Genomic DNA, 21,597 nt, shown 5'->3' with positions numbered 1-21,597 from the left:
GTAAGCTGAATGATACAGACGTTCAGGTTCATGACCCCCATTCTTGCCGTTATACTACTTTCAGTTTACATGTGTTTATCTTGTATCGGCTCCCATTGTGACTCGCAAAGCCATTCGACTAGTGCAGTCATGTTCTACAGATGTCTGTTTGAACCTTCATATTCAATAAAACGGTGAAATGTTGAACACTAAACTACTTTATTTTACATATCTTTGGTTGAAATGGAAGGATATTTGGCTTTTTAGTCGCAGCAATGGCATTCAGGAACATGTGGAGTAACATATAGAGTTGTTCATCGCAAGATGCCGTTGCCCCTGTATTTCAGCCCTGTTCCTGAAGTGCTGATTCTGTGACTGTCGCTTTAAATTTGAGCAGCCCTGAAGCTGGCCACGCCCCTTTGGAGCGTGATGCAGCTCTCTGTCAAAGAGAGAAGTTTGTAACGGAGATACTCAGCTGAACTGCTGCCGTGATTAAACCCCATATTATGTTCCATACCACATCCAGCATTATTTCTGAAAGACTTCTCAGTGTTTACCACTAGAACAGTGACATTATATGTATTATATATACAACAACTCTAAGTCCCTCTGCAGACATCCTGCACAGACACACAGAGGTGCTGCAGAGGGGATTCAGCTCACGACTGTAAATTGTGGACGATAGGTTAGGATGTCTCACTTGGGTGGGACGTTGCCAGGAGTTTAATGTTAAGCCAGCCCACATTTCTGATATGACGTCATAACCAAAGTAAATCTGGATCAGCTCGTTTGTACCCCCGTTTTTAGAGATGTGGATAAGGAGGAAAAGACAAGAGGGTTGTATTTTCTGACACTTTGTGAGTCTCCTTACCCACTGAGGACACATATTTATGTATAAAAGACATCAAAAAATGCATTTTGCATAACAGGGGACCTTTTAATGACCTTCTCCAGATGTAATTAATCAGGTTACTACTGATAGTTATCTCCATACTGCTTGAGGGCATTGAAACGCACACAAAAAAAAAGCATCTCTCAAAGGCCTTAGACTTGTACTTTTCCTCTTCTTGTTTTACAACACACTGCCCCTTAATCCCGAAATGTGTGCAGAATAGAAGCAACGGAAGCTTTGGCCTCTTGTTCAAGGATGATGTGAAATTGTGTTTCTGCAACTAATTAAGTTCATATCTTGGCCACATGGGTTTCCTATGTGTCTGCCAGGAGGATGAGCAGGATCCCTGACAGCTGTGTGATTTTATGGAGGAGGAGAAGATTTACTGTAAATTAGTCATGTCTAACCTTTGACTGATAACCCAATACCCCTGTCAACCCGCCCTTCCATCTGCCTTTTCATCCATTTCTTCCACCTTGCCAGCACTTTAATAATAGACTTTACTGGACGTAACTTCTCCAGCTGCAGATTATATTTTGTACTTAATATTCACAGACATGCGGCACACTCTTATTTTGCATACAGAGTTGGGAATTAGTCGATTCAACCGATACATTGAATGATGAATAATCAGCTTATGGACGATATTGTCAGAAATAAGGCGAGTTCTTTAAGTCTAAACTTGCATAAACATATTTGCCAATGGCCCTTTACAGAACTTTGCACCATGTATCAAAAGCACTCGAAATACATTTCTTTAATTTGTTTTCTTCTCCTCCAAAAACAACAAGGAAATTATTGATTTCAACTTGTGATGAGTTTCTGTATTTTGTTGCCAAGCTGTTAGGAATCTGGATATTGAGAGAGCTCTTGTAGTGTGTGCACATGGCCGTGCTACAACACACACAGCTGTACCTGCGCTATCATGTTGGAACTATCCCATATGTTGCTGCCTCCATGAAAGATTGTAGAAAATCAGATCTAACTGCCTTTGGTGTATTCAGAAGTAATTGGAAGTTGATTTGTATTCCTTGCATGCTCCACTGCTCCACCCAGGAGTGTCTAAGTGCTGTCGTGTGCTTTTAAGATAATAAGAAATTAAGTCCACATGGCATTTTGCATAATGTTGTTAGTAATCTTAAGGCTCAAGTTTAAGTTTTCACAAATGCTTTTGACAAAGATAAATATGAAGTGTTTGGAAATCAATTACACTTACTATTTAAGCAAAATACAGAAAGCAGCTCTTTTTTTCTTTTTCCGTGTCCTTGTACACACATAACAAAAGACAGTGTTGTTTCCCATCTTAAAGGCTCAAATCCTCTGTGTTTAGTATCTTCTGGCTGGTGGCGCAGACTGTGGTTTCTGGCTCCCTATGGATTTTTGAAAATAAAACAACATAAGTGTCATCGCACTATCCTTTATTCTCCCTTTTACGGGTACGAGGGCAGAGGGAGAGGGATACTACTTGCCTGCCCAAAACAACTGTTTAAAATCACCTAACATGCAGTGCTTTACATTTGGGACATGCAACACAAGGCTGCTTTGCAACCATGCATTCATAAAAACAAACAAACACCACAATCATTGTTCAAGGGAGAATTAGCAGTATTAGCTCGCTGATATGTGTCAACACATTATTCAAAGTTGGCCCCGCATACCCGGCTGAATGCCATTAGCCAGTGACTTTATCCAACGTCAGTCTAGCTGGCAAATAGCAAATGTTTTGACTCAGACAACACTGATTACAGTGTCAGCCAGGGCAGAACAGATCCCGATGAAGAGGGAGAGCTGGAGCCAGAGCGGGGGCAAGAGACAATCCAGGTAGAGAGGAAGGGTCTCAGCAGACACTGCTACACGCCTCTAGTGGGTCATAAGTGATGATTCGGAGGGATACATTTGTCTATGCATTGTTTTTAGTGAAATCCTCTTTTCCATTAACAAACACTTTTTTCACCTAGTTCTTTTTCTTTAGGTTGTCGCTCGGGTCGTGATTTTAGTCATCCTTTCGCGTCTCTAAGATCCGTTTCTAATCGTGCCGGGATCGCTACTTCTCTGAGGACTCTAATTTAACTGACACTCTGGTTATTTACAGTTCATTGCACATGTGTTGGCTCTGTTTGTTAGGATATGTGGGGTCAAAATGATCAGTCAAAAGTACTGGTAGAATCAGTTGCCCAGTCATTTTTAATGGATCCCTAAATAATGTAGCTAAATTCTGGAGATTGGATTAGAGAGCCAGTTGGTTCATTTCTCTAAATTATGATATGGATGAAAAGTGCACAGAAGAACTTTGATAAATTATTTCTCTGCAGCCAGCACTTACTAATCTCCCCTTTCTTTTTTCCTCTTCAGATACAAGTTGATTCGCAGACGGGTGATCTGGCTAATAGGTCAGTGGATCTCTGTCAAGTTCAAATCTGATCTTCGACCTTTACTCTACGAGGTCATCCTCAGCCTCATGCAGGATCCGGACTTGGTGGTAAGGCAGTTACGGACATTAATCAGTGTTTTCTTTTGTACACTGCTCATAATCACTGGAGTGGCAGCTTCCTCAGAATATGTTCATTTTGTAAATGAATTAAACAAACCATTAGTGAAAGTGCAGCTTAACGGCATGGAACTGCATCAATGACCCTGCTAACTTTGTACAAACAAAGCCAAACATAGTAAGTGAGGGATTTTTGAAGATAAGTCATTTCTAAACTTTTGTTTTGTTTTCTTTAAAGAGGTTATTTGTTGGACTCGTTTTGATCAAATTTACTAGTTAACATTTTCACTCGGCCTTGAAAAACCTCTTTGTGATCCTTATTTTGGAAAAGCAGCCATTATTATGCCAAAGTCATCCTCTATTTAAAATTACATTTTGCCATCATTTGGTTTCCTGCGTCAGGAGTCATGCACTTGGATGTGTGTGAAAAGTTCTATGCATTATTTACAATGCAATTCAACCTAATCTCCCCATTAGACTGAACCCTTTCTACTTATGGGTTCAACCTCTCTGCGTCTAATTGCTTCCCCTACCTCACAAACCATCTTTGTGTAGAGGAACTTTTGGATCTGTGTTTATTTGCCTTCCCTTTTTATTGCAATACACTTACAATATGATTATACTGTAATTAAGATTATAATGTAATTAAGGCAATAATACACATATGGCAAAGCCCACACAAACACCATGCTCTGAAAATATTGTGATGGATGGAAGCATAAACTCAGTGGCATTTGTGCAGCTCTCTAATGTTAATTGTATTTCCCCAGTTGTGACATGCATGATGCATCATCCATTTGTGGGTCTGGAAGCACACATGGTGACACTAACAATGTAAAATAAATTGTAGCTAGGTCTAGAGCACCAGGATTTTGTTGTTTTCACAGCCATTTAGACTGCAATGGTGCCTGAAGCCACCTCTTTCCGTGGATACCAATTAACCGAGAACGGTCACATTTTGCTCATTTCATTACTTGTGCTTCATAGCTTATTAGCAGGCTGCTACAGTGGATCTAAACCTGTGTACATAACCTCGTATAATACAAGCAAGTGCTGTCTCTATACATTCAATGGCTCATCATGAAGTATTGCTTTAATAAACCTACAGATGAAAGACAGTCACACATAATATGATCTTGTTTTATAGTTTTAATCTTTGTGTGTATCTAAATGTGGGCTATTATACTCATCCCTACAACAAATCAGCGTCATTTATGGTTTTAATAAAAGACGCTTTTATAATTTATTGCCATCCATTGAAGTTTTATGAGCCTTAACTGTTCCATAGTCTTTCTTCACACAAGCTCAATGTTAGATCACTGGCCAGCTCACCAATCATGCTGTGACTCCTGATCAATATGGCCTGGGCAAATTATAACCTCTTGGGCAGAATGAATTATTGATCATAAACTTCCAATCCACTAATGGAGAAAACTGCTCTCTATCAATCAGTGCGATCGGTTATCAATTTCTCTCATGCTATCCTGCAGTCTTTGAACTTCAGATGTAAGTGAATCATTCAAGATAACAGTTATATTTAACTCTGACATTTGACTTTTTTTACTTTGAGAGGTTTAATTGACAAGAAACACTTGTAACATCTATAGAGTTAGTAGGGTTGTAGTTTTATCAAAATGGGAATTTAACTGCATGCATTGTTTGAACTAAAACGGTTTCCTTTGATCTTTGTAAACAGGGCACAAGTGAGAACTGTCTTCATTTATAAGGATGAGCTTATTTGGTGATAGAATGAACACATTTTTGATGCTGATCTTTTCTCTGCCTGCTTAGTGTTATCATTTTTGTTTTATTTCTGCTGTATCATCTGCTTGTGTAACCACCCGAGATACTGACCCTCTTCAGCAACAAATATGCCTTCACAGGGAGTTCTTATGAGCTTGGTAAAACTGTTAGACATGTCTGTGCCTTAAATGCAATTGGTGAGTTCTTCAAATTAACTCTTAAAGCAGCTTCTTCAAGCTGCTTTGTTTTTCACACCTGTTGAATTCTTTTTACATCCAAAAAGCTGAGTAACACTAACCACTAACTGCTCCTAACATTCACTACTGAAACCTAGTTTAATATTAGCTCAGTTATCCGTGATGCCAGGGCTGGGAGCAGAATGCTGTTCATTGTGGCTTAATATGTGTGTTATGCTATTTCTACCTGAGGAGTTGACAGTGATCTGTGTTAATCAAATTGCCTGGCAAAGCAGCTAATGAATTGCAGGTGCAATCCAAATTACATTTAATTTCAGTTGGCGGACGCTTTTATTCAAGGTGACTAACAATAAGTGCGAAACTGTAGCGATTCAAACCCCGAACAACAAGGAAAGCGCAGATATAATAAGTTTAAGCAAGTCATACCATTGTAAGTTCTTGGTAATTAGTTACAAGCGTTAAGCTAACTCTTGAAAGTTCGGTCTTTTTTTTAATTAATTTTTTTTAATTGCCACGATACAATCGAAACAGATGCCACAGTTTGTGGCAATATATGGGGAGCTCATTTCACCATTTAGGAGCCAAAATTATATTCTATTTTGTTGCTATAGAAATGGGTACATTTAGGTTAATTGTACAGGCTTATTTATTTCAGCTTATTGTCAAATATTCTACTATAACCTTTTTTTTGTGCTGATAGAAATTATTATTGTCTTTCTACATTTAATTCTGGTTTGTGATGTAGAGTTACACCCCATGGGAGCTTTTGTTAGTGAGGCAGTTTATAGGCCCTCATCAATGAATTTCAGATCTCTGATTCCAACAGCTTGTAGTTTTGTATTGTGCCAGATTTTCTATACACGTTTCCTCCATTCCCCTTTCTTTCTAACAGCTGCATACTTCTCAGATTTGTATTCACAGATTCTAAATAAAGGCTAAACATAATCTTGCTGGCAAGTTAAACTTCTCTATTTCCAGGACATTTGCATTCCCAGTGGAGGTAACATTTTTTTCTAGAATTTTTTAGTAAAGCTCTCTTTGACAACCTGAAGCCATTCAAGTCAACAGTATATCCCATTTCTGCCCAACTTTTCCTCGACTGCAGGGAGACTTCGAGGCATTTTAATGTGGATTTTATGTCTCATGAATATAATCCACCAATATATAACCCAGTCAATCATGTTTTTGGTTACTAAACCGTAAATCCTCTATCCTGACTGATACTGGTTCTCGTCATTAGAGTCAGAGTGAACGGTAATGGCTTTAATTTAGATCAAAATTTCATCAGGCAGCATTGTCCCGCTCCCAAACATAAATATTTGTTGTGTATATCTTCCAATCAGTGTCAAGTTATTCAATGTGTAGTTAAATTATCTGAGACACACAATTAAATCAGAACAAACTATCATTAATAATTTATTGGTCTTTTAAAAAAAGTAATATAGAAGAAGGTTCTGTGTTTCAGGTTGTTTTAGTAATTATTAATAATTTGCTGAAAGCTACAGCTGGCTAATGTGCTTTGAATAATATTTCCAGTTGATTTGTTTTTTGTCTTTGTAGTGTTGTCTATATAGACACAATGAACCTTCGACCCACTCCAGAGCTGTTATTGCCAATTCCGTCTTTCTTTAAAAAATGTATCTAAGATGCAGGAAATCAAAGCTGTCATTATTTACATCAGCACATCTTCAGGCCTCTCGTGTTGCTTTGTAATGAGTGGTTGCCAAGCCGAAGTGTTTCTTTGGCTTGTTTGGATTCAGTGAGGTGGTACAGTGCAATTTTCTCTGATTAAACTTTTGATCACTTTAAAATTCAGTTTGAACCTGCAGTTTTTTAGTATTCATTTAAAGACCATTTGAAACTGAATAATAATGAGGCAAATGTTTTGACTGAATTAATAGTGTGTGTGTGTGTGTGTGTGTGTGTGTGTGTGTGTGTGTGTGTGTGTGTGTGTGTGTGTGTGTGTGTGTGTGTGTGTGTGTGTGTGTGTGTGTGTGTGTGTGTGTGTGTGTGTGTGTGTGTGTGTGTGTGTGTGTGTGTGTGTGTGTGTGTGTGTGTGTGTGTGTGTGTGTGTGTGTGTGTGTGTGTGTGTGTGTCATTAGACCCATCTAAGTAGTTCATGAAGCTATCTATTATCTTCTACGCTTTGCTGTAGAACTGAATACATTTTTATCTCATTAGTGTTTGATTTTCCAACAAGGCCAATACTGATGGGCTTCATTCATCAACATACTCCTTATGTTGCTTGTTAATTTATGCAGCATTACTCAAACATTATTCCATATTTTATGATCTTGCAAACCCAGCGGGGGATTTTTACATCTCTTAATCACACTGTGTCAATTAAGCTTCAAGCAGTTCATTTTCTTGAATGTACATGTTACATCTTTTCATCTTCACATTTGAACGTAAAATGAGTGTTTAAATATCTTGTGAATGGAGGACAATTAAATAAGTTTGTCAGTTTAAGTCTCTTTGATGTTCAATCGCATGAACTATGGTTTCATGTATTTCTGAATGAATTGTAAATGTTCTTCCATGCTGTTCTTCAAGGAGAAGATGACTATATCTGCTTTGTTAGGATAACATAACCAAAATTATAACATGTTAACACTTTATGACAAAACACTAACACGAGATCTGTGTGGATCATGTAAATCCTTTTATACAACTCAATGTCAGGGTGTAAACCATGAGAAGTAGTTGTATTTTTACTCCTTGCTTTTGGATGTCACTACAGGGGAAATCAATGTTGTTGTTTCAAAAATTATAGTCTTTTAAGAGAAAAAGCTGAATTGCAGTGGCAAGTTGTGCCCTAAACATTTTGAAGTTGTTTTTATGTGATGGTTTCTCATATTGCAGTCGTTGAAAATAACACACCAGCTTTGGTTTGCTGTGCTAAGATATTAGCTTGTTGTAAAATAAACAATTGGTTGTATAACTGTTAATAACTGATTGGTCCTTTAGTATGCGTATCCTCGAGACAAAGAGAAATCACACGTCAGCGCAAGAACGTTCACAAGAGGATACAAAAATATTTCAATGCCCTTTGGCAAGACCCGGGGAAAATGTAGCTGTCAGAACATTATGAAAAAGTAAAATACACCTGAATTTATTTAGACTCAAATGTCTGTGGCAAAGACCTTTCACACATGTAGCTTCTAAAGAAAGACACACACACACACACACACACACACACACACACACACACACACACACACACACACACACACACACACACACACACACACACACACACACTGTCACTGCTGGATTACACTGCCAGTCTGAGAGAGTGGAGGTGCTGCTTTATTCTATAACAATTGACCGTTTGTTTCCAGCTCGTTTGCTGCAACTCAAACTCCTACAGTGTTCATTTATTACAATATATTCGTATAGTGAGATATTTATGTTTGGGTTCCTTCAAGGCTTCCATTTCAGGAACATGTATTTTAGTTTTAGTTTGGTTTGGTTCGGTTTAATTGCTTAATGTGCATCTGTGCCTGTCTCCTTCTGTTCTTTTTATTTGTTTTGTTTAAATTTAACTCTTATTTCAATACAAACTTTGTATTTATTCTATCTATGTGGCCACTAATCCAGATGTACTAAAAATGAAATGAATTATCTTGTTTTTTTTCTCATAGGTGCGGATTGAGACTGCTACAACCCTGAAGCTCAATATCCTTCCAGTACCTCTATTTCTTTTCAAAGCAGTATTTCCTTAACAGATAATTGAGTTATACTTTTCTTACTTTGTTTGCTGTTAAAGCCTCACTGCATCTGGTGGCGTTCCTTAGGAACTTATGACCTGTTTGCATATAGTATATCTGTCCTAAGCAGTTTGGTTTCATCCTTAACTCATAACTACCCGTTGATGTTTTTGAATTCCGGACAGAGCAGTTCCTGCCAGTGAGTACTTTTTTATCACTAATGTGGATTTACTGTGAATGTATTAAATCAAGTGATGATCAGAAGATTATAAATGAATTCAGATTTTCAGCTCTCCCTTTCTCCTTCTCTAACTCTTAGATTGTCTCTCTTTGTCGTTTAGTACCTCGAGTCTATCTTTGGGCTGCTCTTCCAGTTGTTGCAGCAGGTGACGCAGTGTGACACTAAGATGCAGGTTCTCCATGTCATCTCCTGCGTCATCGAGAGGGTCAACATCCAGGTAAGTTTTAGATGTTCAGTTTAATTGTCACATTTTAGAACATAGGTCACATTCGATTAAAACTCTGCAGGGACGTGTTAAGCTTTAATCAAAAACAGTGTATTACACACATTAACAAAATGTGTCAGCCTGCACTAGCCCTAGACCACCAAGCTTAAGCAACAATCTGTCCTTAAAAGATAAATATGCGTGAATGATTTTCCACTCCCTGGGAAACAGGCAAAGTGACCCAAAGTCAAATTCTTGACTGTTTGAAAATCACAGCGCCTAAAGCAGACCTTGTTCCGATGTCTGCTCTCATTTTCCATGATGACGACGTTTTTTTTTTATCGCACGGCAGTGCTTTCGCAGTGGTATGAATTTTTACGAGGATCCAATATTTACTTCTAATCCATTTAACTGCTAACCATTATTAAAAGGCCTTTCTCATGACCCTCCCACGGTGCTTTTCCGGTCCGTTTTAAGGACCTTCCTTAAACATTCCCCTGACTCAAATATCTAACAGAAAGGGCTTTCATTATTGTGAACTGTCAGTCTGGTTAAGTCTTTCTGAGTCGCCGGCCTTGGCTAAACATCTAAAGTCAGTAAAAGTCCTATTACTATTCTAACTCTTCTCACAAGGGATTTGAAAGCCACAAAGAGTGGCAGCCTCACAAACTAGGCAATGAAATGAACATGACAGATATGAGATTAAGCTCCTTTACCGACTGTCAGTCTCACAGAAGTCATCCTAGGCTGGTTTGTGTGTCTGTTTTTCTTACTTTTTATCTCCTCAAGGCTTTATCTCAAATTATCATTTTACAGTTCCCTTTGCCCTTAGCCAACTCTTTAAAAAAGTGTAATGGAGGAAACCTCCCCGTGTGGGGTCTGCAGCCCGGACATAGTGAGCTAAAGGGAACACAAAGGTCAGCAGGCACAGGAAAATGGCAGAAAAAAAACACTTTTTGGAGTCTGTAATTCACTGCCAAAGTTGGATGTCTCACAGTTGGCTGGCTGCACAGCAACTGCACCTAAATTACAGAGTGTGCCATGACATTTTCCAATTTCACACAGGGTCGAGACTGACGACAACCACTTGGTGACTGACCAAGTGCTGAAATACAAATCAGCTTGATTTAAAAGGTCAAACTAATTTTATGCGCAATTGTTCATTTTTACTGTAACTGCACAAACAATATCAGTCATCTGCTTTGTGTCAGTTATTGTTAACTCTGTTCAGCTCTTCTCTCCTTGCTTCTTACTTGGACTGAGGACAATGGTTTATAGATGGTCTTTAACTTAATGAGTGAAGCTGGTAAATCTTCATAATGCATACTTGAGAAGAATATGATCTTGGTCAACATTGATCCACAAACACGTCACGTGTCAGACAAATTGGCTTCCATATATGCTTTCACAAACTGAGGCCTCAGGAGATCACCTCAGTTGAGTTCTGATTTATACTAAGAAGCAAATATGCTATATTTTCAACAGTACATATAGTTACATATTGGTGCATTTATAATCGCGCTTGCATTATCATAATGTTTCTTTGTTGGTGATAAGTAAAGTGAAATGCATTTTTAATGGCTGTTTAGCTGGAAAAACCGACCAATTTCACCCGCAGGCTAATTAAAGAGTGTTTCTGTAATTGACAAATGTACATACCACTTTCCTCCTATCCCAGTCAATGCTCCAAGAAAATGCTTTTATCTTCTGCATCATTCATAGTAGACTCTATCTTAAGTCTGATGATGGGTTAAAATGGTCTCCCCGTCATATCTGCTCTGCTTCTTAACTTGCAGTTTATTCTCCTTTTAGATCCGGCCATATGTAGGCTGCCTGGTGCAGTACCTGCCCCTGCTCTGGAAGCAATCTGAAGAACACAACATGCTACGATGTGCCATCCTCACTACTCTCATCCACCTGGTACAGGTATGTTGCACCCTTATTTTCAATGTTAGTGCATTATAAGCACACACCTGGCTGGTTCACATTGGTATCGCAGGCAACCAGCTCTCCCATGATCACAAGATAAAAAACAATTGACCAAAAGTTATGATTCAGCAGTAACAGTAACAAAAAGCTATTGCAATTTAACTGAGGTTGACCTTATTGAATGTTTCCATGGATTACATAGCTCCTTTAGTTTAAACTTTATTGTGTTGATTGTGAGTCTGAATAATTGTGTCTGAAAATGTGTCTGGCCACATTTTGCTGAGGCAGACTTCCAAATGGTTGGGCAGAGAGATCTGGGTCCGGTGTTTTTCCCATAACAGCTGGGTTACTGTGGCACCACATTTAATTTTTTTATTTACTACCTTTTCCTTACCTGCCAAATATGTAAACGTGGCTAGGAAGGCAAGTCGTGCCCGTCTGTATTTGCAGCTTTGTTATTATCACATCCAATTGCTCATTAAACCAGCAGATATAAGATTTGAACCTTAGATTCAGAAGTATGTCCAACCCCTCTGTTAGCAGCAGATGCAATTAGTCTTGAAGTCTTAGCCTGCAGAAATATTGGGATCCCCATGTGGCTGTCGCTGCATTACTTCCCAGTGGGAGATTCAACGCTGAGTGATAAGAGACACACTTCCTTTCAGAAATTAACATAAGCACACATCTGGCAAGCTGTGGGAGATACTTACAGCTGAAAGGGTTTGGATCACCAAATCGTGTAACTACACACTAATGTAGAGTTTAATACAGACAACACTTGGTGCTGACTAAGGCAAAAAAAGAAAGTGATATTTTGTGATACTACAAAAAAACAGTATTCTTTGCACTGTTTGTTCAGAAAATAACTGGTTTATTGAAGTCTGTGAATAAGTAATAACATATTTAATCAATAAGGTAATTGCAATCATACTTTTGTATTAATAATACTTTGATTATTCCACATGAGCTGGACAAGCTTACTTTTTTCGAGAGAGAGTTCAATTTCGTTCACAGCTACTCTGTCCTTGACCGTGTTCCTGTGAGGGATTAGAGCGATGTGTCACATTAGAGGTCAAGGTCAATGACACTCTGCTCGGCTGGCCCTTCACACCATCATTGTCTTTTATTATGGCCACATGTCCAATACCTGTTCCCTGTGTATTAAACTGATTCATCCAATACATTTTAATGGCCAGTTATCCCTGAAGGAGAATTCAATCATCCCATTCAACCCAATTTCAATTGAACCGCCATTAAAATGTATAGAGCCACATAAAGAACATGAGGTTAGCGTCTGTACCTGAGCCGTTTCTCATCCAATTAAAGGAAATGGGCCCATGCTGTTTTAAAAGTGCCATATTCCCTAATCACCCCTGTGTATATTGCATAGACATTAGAACAAAAAGATACTATTTATTCATTCTCCTTGTAATTTAAAGCGGGAACAGTTGCACATGTAGCGTGCTGACATACGTACGTCTTGTATATTGTCAGAACAAGGTATACTCTCGCAGTGGTAGTGTGGCTAAGCGATTACCGTGTTCTTAGAAGGCATGCTTTCCGGGAGGCTAGAACATTGGGATGGGGAACTTTTCTATTAGTCAATTGTTCTCCTCTCTAATCAGCACACACAATCCTGTTCTTAAAGGCTTTAAAGTTGTTTTCTTTGTCAGGTTTTCCTAATTTGATATTGATTTTGTGTTTCTATGTGTTCTCACAGGGCCTCGGTGCTGAGTGTAAGAACCTGTACCCTTTCCTTCTTCCTGTCATCCAGCTGAGCACCGATGTTTCCCAGCCGCCACATGTTTATTTGCTGGAGGATGGACTAGAGCTTTGGTACGGACACGCATACACAATACACTTCACATTTATGAGTTACAAAAAAAAAATCCCTGATGCAGGCGTTCTTGAAAAACTTGCCGATCTCACTTCCTACCTCACATCGTTCCACACTCACCCATCCATACAGTGACTGCATTTCTGTCTTTGACTCTTTTCTGTGTCGCTTCATTTACTGAAGTTCTTTTCTTTGTCATCCTCATTCACTGTCAGAGTCATGTTGAGTTCAAATATAGGAGCCAAGCTGCAAACACTTTGCCAAACAAAATAGTGGTAGATGGGCTCACCGTGAAATTTGTCACAGAATAATTTGCTTATTCACAGACAACCACTCTCGGTGGGGGGTGAAGCTGTGATAATTAATGTTCCTCACAATCTTGCCTTCATGTTATTGCTGTAGCACATGCCATTTCAAATGATTTTTCTCTCTAGATTTTACTGCAAAACTTTGCACTTTCTTTTGAAAGTGCATTAAGCCTGCATAGGGTGCAAAAGGTTTGGTTTATTAGAAATACATTTTCCAGGGTTACCTTTTTATTACTGTCCCATCTTCCCTGCTTAACATGTAGCACACAGGCACAGTCTTATGTCTCTGTCTTGTCTCCGGTCTACATTGTGTCTGAACACTCACTGATTAATCAACCATCAAATGTCTTGACATTTCTCTAATCTCAAATTGCTTTTGCTTTCTTTCCGTCTGTTTTCTTTTAAACTCACTTAACTATGTATTATCTTTCCTTCTTTGGGATGCCGATGTGTGTTAGGGGAATATTTTGCTTAGGTGTTTAACCTTTGACCTAGTTCAGACTTTTCTCCTTCCTCTGTCTCTATTCCCATGGCAGAGTTCTTTGGCCTTGGGGTTGCTGTAATCTCCCTTAAGGAGGGCAGCTTGGGCGCATTGTTGTTGACAGTTTCTGACCGAGCACAAGCTGACCTGAGATAGTTTATTGTTTAGGGACCTCCAGAAGCCCTTCTTATCTGGAACGTAGGTTTCCTGACGTACATTCTTTTCTTATGTACGACAGCTTTAGTTGGATTCAGGATCCATATTTGTTTAGTCTCCCTAATGTATAATGTTGATTATACACTCTGAACTGGTTAAAACCTCTTATAGTAGTAGATATCTTCAGAATTGGTCAGCAACCGCTCTGTAAACTCGTGGCTGCAGCAAATGTCTTGTGAATTCTCCGGCCGTTAACTTCATAATAAACCTTCAGTGTTTGCCATCAAAGTTCCAGCTCTCCTGTGTCTCTCTGAGTTTTGTCTCCATTGCTCCAGAAGTTTCCATCACAATGTGTTCCTCTTATTTATTTATTCTCCTCTCTTTTAACTTTCCATTTTGCCTGCTCTCCTCCTCCCCTCTCTCTCATCACGCAGGTTGGTGACTCTGGAGAACAGCCCAGTCATAACCCCAGAGCTGCTCAGAATTTTCCAGAACATGGCAGCCTTGATGGGTGAGCACACATGAGATTTCATTGTTTAAAAGCGAATCTGGCTATGTGTGTGTTTCAACTTGTGTTAGTGTGTGACAAACACGAGCATAAATTGAATTAGTGATATAAAATGAAAAAAGTCATGCTGCTATAATTCAATCTGGATAGTTTTGATAAGCCTGAGGTCAAATAATGGGTTCTCTTATATCTCTTAAAATAATCAGTTTGAGTGTGTGGGTGTGTGTGGTACAGAGGTGAGAAACAGAAAGCATTTCAGATCCAAACAGTCGGTCTGGGAGATGGAAAATAAGCTGTATCACATGATGACGTACTTTTAAAACACAGAGAAGCCGACATGATGAGTAACTTAATGCTGTGTGTGTGTGTGTGTGTGTGTGTGTGTGTGTGTGTGTGTGTGTGTGTGTGTGTGTGTGTGTGTGTGTGTGTGTGTGTGTGTGTGTGTGTGTGTGTGTGTGTGTGTGTGTGTGTGTGTGTGTGTGTGTGTGTGTGTGTGTGTGTGTGTGTGTGTGTGTGTGTGTGTGTGTGTGTGTGTGTGTGTGTGTTATTGATTTGGTGCTTCTACACATAACGCCTGAGCCAGACTAATATTATCACAAGTTTAGTCTTATTGGGTTATACTGTAGAATTGGATCACTTATGGTGTGGATAGACAATCCACGACAAGTATAAGAGCAAGGGATTGGGAAGATCCCCACGGATGAATGAAATGGGAGAGTATTGCAGTGATTTGACAGAAGGGAAAAGTTCTTTATACATGAAGCGTGGATGGAAATGAACGGTATAAGAAGTGATGCCAGGAAAATGAATGGCCAATGCAATGGAAAGGAAAAGAGAAGTTCTTTGTAATTACAAAGTGGCAACAGTTGCGTTACAATTTAGACTAAAGACAGGCCAATAGGTCAAATAGGTGACTGTAGGGTGATTAAAAATACTGCAGCCAGGAAGCCTTTGAAACCTTTGCACAACGCATGTAAAAGCCAAGTATTTGCAAACTTTTCTTTATTTAATTTTCAGATTTTAAGTATGTAGGAAGGGGTTGTCACACTTTGACGCCATGCCAAAGCATGTTACTGAGCGTTTATTAGTTGTTTCAAGCCAGGGCGATTAACCTAGTAAGAAGGAAAATATAGTAACAGTTCACTGAAAACCTGAGTTGCATGCAATCGTATAAATGTAAAAATAAAAATGGTAGACCTCATTGCTTCACCATGATCGATGAAGATCAAAGCGTATCTTGTATTTATATCATTTAAAAGACCATAGCATTTCTGTTTGTGATCCGACAGGAGCTTGTTAGTGTTTTGCTATGTTGTTACATCAGTTTTTTTTTTTTCACTATTGCCATCATTGACTGTGCATACTACAAAGATGAGCTGTTCTCTTGTTGTGACCGACACATTAAAGCAAAGAAAATGAAAAGCATTCACATCTCCCCAGGTAAAAGCTAACGGCATTCCATTAGTAAAGTAAAAGCACAACGTAATAGCCAAATGTATGTTAAAGGTATGTTCTCTTCTTTCAAGCATTTTGCTTGTTTATGCATTTCGGAATTGAACATGCATTTATTAGCGCTTCAGTGCTTTTGTCTGTGCTTAAGAATCCTGTGGATGCTTTGATGCTGCACGCCCATCATTCTTACTTTCTCTTATCCTTACCACTTTCATGTTAACCTGCAGTCTTATGTTAACCAAGAGTGTGGATTGAGAAAAACCGAAGACAATTCAGTAATTTAACAATGTGAGACCGATGCATGACAATACAATAACACTAATATTATAAATCTAGCTAAGAACCTTGGATTAATAAAATAACTATAACTTTATATCTGCTGTGGAAGTCTGCAAAGTACTGAATTGATACAAGACTGTTTTAATCATGTCAATTGACCTTTATAAACAGTTGTCCTTGAACTGTAGATTGTCAAAAGCTTCATCTATCATTCTCATTATTTCTTTCTACTTCTCCTGTTATGATTTCTCCTTATCCTGTAGTGTTTTAATGGACATCCGAAAAGCAGTTGAGAGAATAATGGGAACACTGAATCTGGAAGTTGTATTGATGCTTCTGATCATATCATACATTCTGTTTGTAGCAATGTTTTTTATAAGGATAAAGAGTATCTTTGTTCCTCAGTGAAACCCAGATTAGACCACCTTTTATTTCTACCTCGGTTTCAAAACTCTCTTCTCCACATTTGCACTGTCCTGAATTAATCCAAATCCTTGTTCTCCTCTCGAAAGAAACTGTGTAGCAGTCTGATGTCATGCTTTTGTCCTTAAGGTCATTATTATTTCCTTTATCTTATTTGCAGGGTCCATTATTTAAACATAATGTATTGCCATCAGTGTGTGTTTTCACCACTACAGCGTTGTAGCTGCTCATCAGCACTTTGTACCTCCCGACCCCTCGTTCCCTCTCTCTGTGTCTTTGTATCTCTGGTTATTGCGAAACATATTTTTCCCCCTTTTTCACGAGTCTAAAGCATATTAATCTCATTGAAGCTAATTAAGTTGTCCAAGTACTCTAAGTATTAGAGGTCAAATCAAAGCTTCTGTGATGAAGGATGATAGCTCGGAGTTATTGTCAAAGGTCAGATCGAATTTGCAAACTGTACTAGAAACACGTCCTTGTAACACTGAACACTTCATTAGTGAATTATCATTTTACATTTAACAATCATGCATTTATTTACATAACGTTTTAATAATAGCATTAACAAAAGTACCTTGGATTTTTTTTTCTCTGTCTTTGTCAGACTAGTCAGTCATCATCTTTGGCTGGTTTTTACCACAACATTTGTTGGTCCATTCATTTAGTTCATTGAGAGGGTGGGCCATTGAGACTGTCTGGCTTGGTATGTTGTCGCAAATTGCCAGATGTGTGGCCTGGCCGGCCTGATAAAGAGCCCCGCTCTATCACGGCTAAACTACAGCAGCAAATTCCCTAATTAGTATGTCAAGAGCCCTGCATTGGTTAAATTGTTAGACTTGCACTACGTTCTGTATCACTGCCTCCTCGATCTGAACTCGGACATTATTCAGCTCAGTGCTGCACTGACGTGATGATGGAGAGTCAGCATGGAAGTTGTTTTCCTTGTTGGCACTACATTGATTAGTGTGAGAAAGTGATAGACTAGAATTTCCATTAATTTCCATGTCTTTTTTTATCCAAATAACTTGCTGTTTCAAGGTAAAAGGTGTTCAGGGAAAGGCATGCAACATGTCTGAAACAGATGGAGAAAATGCACATTTTTGCTCAAAAAAGCAGCAAAAACAAATGAACACATTAATGGGAAAATATCGGAAACCATGGGGACTTGTACTCACACCTGCACAAACAGCTGTTCACTTGTGATTGAATCAGGCAAGACTCATGTTATTACCAGGTCTGAAACAGGCCAACATTACGCACTTGGCGGTCACTTTCCATGTCAAACCACGAAGAGCAGAGAACCAGACCTCAGAAAGTAGAGTACACGCACCAAGGCATCGATTCAGTAGCTCGTGCTATATGAAAAGATCATGCTACCTCTTTTTCTGTTGATGTAAAAACATTGGAGGCAAAGTTGAAAAATGCTCAGCACTGGCTGGAACCACTAAAGGTTTATTTGCTGTTTGTTTAACTTAAAGGACAAATAATTGTCATAAATTCGACACTTACAGTCACCTATCTAGAGTTTAAAGGTAAATTAAAACATTAATGAAGTGCCTTTACTTCAGTCATGTAATTACAGGACAAAGCTGGGAATGCAAAACATTGCTTCATGATCAACCGATCAGTTAGCAATTACTGAGGCAGCCCCTTCCTCATAAAGATCAATGATGCTGCAATGAGAGCTTTCAGCTTAATCCTTTTCCTCTGCAAGAATGTGGTGTCGCAGTTAACTGCCCAGCTAATGTGCTCCATGGATCAATCTGGACATACCCGTCAAGGGACAACCTCTTATAACAGGCCTTTCAACTAGAATAGATGACTGATTACAGCTATCACAGATGTTGGATAAATTTGCACATATTTTCTGCAGGAATCGGAGAAATGATTAAAGCATATATTTTCAAGAATTCACATAAACTGATCTAATTGGTCTTGCCAAGATTAAGTGATCTTAGAATTTGCTTTTCTTTCAAATATGTTTCCCTACGCTCAGACAACAGTGTATTTTGCCAGGTTGTCAGTACGAGATATCTCAGAAACACCTGCAGCACACACTTTGACTCAAAGAAGAGCTGATTAGATTTTGGTTTTCAACGTTCAAGATAACTGTGACTTTACAAAACACATTTTTGGTCATCATTTGGGTCTAATATGGCGAAATGATGTAAGGCAGGGATTCCCAAAGTGTGGTGCGCGCAGCTGCCACCAGGGGGTGCGCGAGATGAAATATGTAATGGTGGTCTGGTGTAAAAATATTAGTGTTGTTTTTTAATTGGGATTTTTCCATAGAACATTTCTTACAATAGGCTACAATAACAAACAGGAACAATAAATATTTCCTTTGTAATCCCTTTTATTTTGAATCAAAAAACTATAATTTATTAGTTTTTGATAGAAACGTAGGAGAAGACAGCCGCTCTCGTCTTCTACGTTTCACTGTAGCCTAGGATATATGCGCTCCAACTCGTTTCATGCATTCTTTCAAATATGATTAACCGGCTGAAATCAGGGAAACTGTCGAGTGGGACGTCTCATGACAAAGTTATTTATATGGCGATAAAACAAAGCTTTTTTGCGTTTTTTTAGGGGGTGCGTCAACCCGGTTGGGACGTAGAAGGGGGTGCGTCACAAAAAAAGTTTGGGAACCGCTGATGTAAGGGATATGCATTTATTAAAGCTGCAACTTGACTGGTGGGCGAAGACATACATCTTCAAGATGGTAATTGTCATTCCAGCTCATTTGTGTTTATTGTGTGTATGTCTACTGACGTCCATATCACTTTAAAACCATTGTTTCCACCAGTGCCATTCTTTCCTGTAGATTGAATGGTAGTCTATTTGGGACCAACCTCTGTAGCAGTGTGTTTATTTGTAACCTGTGCATTCTTTGCTTCTCAACGTTTGATATTATGATATATATATATTTGTATCTTTCTAAATCTCTAGATCATTTGAATCTGTTCAATCTTTTAGCTGTAGTTGCTTGAACTAATATGAGATGCTTCAAGTTTTTTCCAGGCACAGCGCTATAGAACGCTTTTCCCTTTTTCATCTCGTACTTGGGTGTCTCCCTATAAATTTGTTTTTTGCTACTTCATTGAATCCCTTGCTGAACTATTATTGCTTTTCTCATGCATGATTACTCGTCCATGATTTTTCAAAGACTGCAGTCACTCCCTCACCAGTGGGAGTTGGCTTCTCATCATGTTGTTTTTATGTTTTCGCGATGAGTCCTTTGTGAACCGTAAAACCTGTCAAGTAGGGTTTCTCTGGAAAGCTGCAGGGGTACATGTTTACTCATTAGGAGGTGTTTAAGGAGTTGAGCTTTAATAGGATAGCAATGCGAAAGCTATCAGCACAGTAAAAAATGGTTTGACTTCTCTCCTGCGATGGTCCCTTTAAACTTCCCTATATTGTCATGTCTTGAATTAAAAAGGAATATACAATTTTCAAAATAAAATAGTCAGTTTCCATTTGTAGTTATCCATTTAAATCCCCCAACATAGGGTTTTACTCACCTCAAACATGTCCTATTTTTCAGCCATACCCAAACACTCTGTCCTTATGGCACTTTTGTACATATTTTGGCTCCACTTTTTTAGTCTCTGTTAACTTTCATCATTTAGCAAACATTGCCATTCCCATCATACACTGTAAAGCCAAAATTGGTTTGGGAGATGACCAAAATTTGAGCAATGTCCCCAACAACCATTACAGGCACTTCAGAGGCCGTTATCACAGTCAGATGTGAGGCTTATTTTCCTGTTAATGTTGATAACCGAAGCGGATTCTGCAGCAAATGCCCAGGGCTATGAAGGATGTACTAAGGCTTAATCAGTGCTTTAGCAGATGTTTTTGTGGCTATTTGATTATAGTGGGTGGTGGTGTGTGTGGAGGGGGTGGTTGTGTCCTCACTTGCCTTGTCTTTGTGAAAGTATAATTGCATTTATAATATTGATTTGGCAAAATACCCAATTTTGTTTAAGGGTTAGGGTTTTTGATTGTGTCTATGGCTATTACATTGCGTGGAAGAAGAAACTATAAAATATTTTTCGAAATAATCCAATCCTGTCCAAATCAACCTAAAGCTGCGACCGCACTTTAACATGCCCTATTGGGTTTACAACTACAGGAGTTGATTGCATTAATGTTTAAGTGTTTACAACTAATTACACGTGCAACATATTATTTTCGGAAGAGCATAGTTTAAACAAAGTAAGACAAAAAATTCCAGTAAAAATACATGAGATTTAAGTGAAAAAATATCCAAAGACTCCCAGAACTAGGGCAGCATTCGCCTCAAGCGCTCATGCAGTTGAAGCAAACGTTTTCCAACTGAAATAAACCAACCAAAAAATAAGTTTATGATTTTACTGATTCTTAGGATGACAATCATCCCCACACTCGTGTTTTACCCTCTTGAGAATAAAGCCCTATTTTCTTCACAGAAAAATAGGGATTTACTGTAAGCTGGTGCAGTATCAATGTGACAGACAATTGCCTCTTTTCATTCCACAGCACCAGGCATTCCTTGTCTCAGGAGTTTTCTCAGGACTCTTCCTCCTGGGGTCACACTTCACTCCAGATATAACCTTTTGTTAAATGTGTCAGTCCAGGCTTATGGTTTCCCTGCTATCTAATCTGGAGTTTCCTTCAATTTGTGCCTGTGGTCTTCTATCTCAGTCATAAGCGTTCCCTTACATATTTGCATTATGCTGGGCCTGTGGAGTCGTACTGGTGGCGTCTGAGCTCAAAGCAATGATATA

The 21,597-nt window shown here is 38.8% G+C and overlaps 1 protein-coding gene across 1 annotated transcript in view; it reads left to right on the top strand.

Moving 5' to 3' along the window:
- Positions 1 to 21,597, top strand: part of ipo11 (importin 11) — a 92,771-nt gene that overhangs the window by 30,182 nt on the left and 40,992 nt on the right. Inside the window, exons 16-22 of the mRNA XM_063898124.1 lie at positions 3,224 to 3,350; positions 8,944 to 8,977; positions 9,168 to 9,208; positions 9,351 to 9,467; positions 11,268 to 11,381; positions 13,105 to 13,220; positions 14,601 to 14,677. Of these exons, the coding sequence (XP_063754194.1) occupies positions 3,224 to 3,350; positions 8,944 to 8,977; positions 9,168 to 9,208; positions 9,351 to 9,467; positions 11,268 to 11,381; positions 13,105 to 13,220; positions 14,601 to 14,677 (626 nt within the window). The remainder of the gene's footprint in view (positions 1 to 3,223; positions 3,351 to 8,943; positions 8,978 to 9,167; positions 9,209 to 9,350; positions 9,468 to 11,267; positions 11,382 to 13,104; positions 13,221 to 14,600; positions 14,678 to 21,597) is intronic.

Source organism: Eleginops maclovinus, chromosome 12 (assembly GCF_036324505.1).
Source record: "Eleginops maclovinus isolate JMC-PN-2008 ecotype Puerto Natales chromosome 12, JC_Emac_rtc_rv5, whole genome shotgun sequence".
NCBI lineage: Eukaryota > Metazoa > Chordata > Actinopteri > Perciformes > Eleginopidae > Eleginops > Eleginops maclovinus.
Note: the sequence above shows the minus strand (reverse complement) of the source record. Positions and strands in the feature narration are given on the sequence as shown.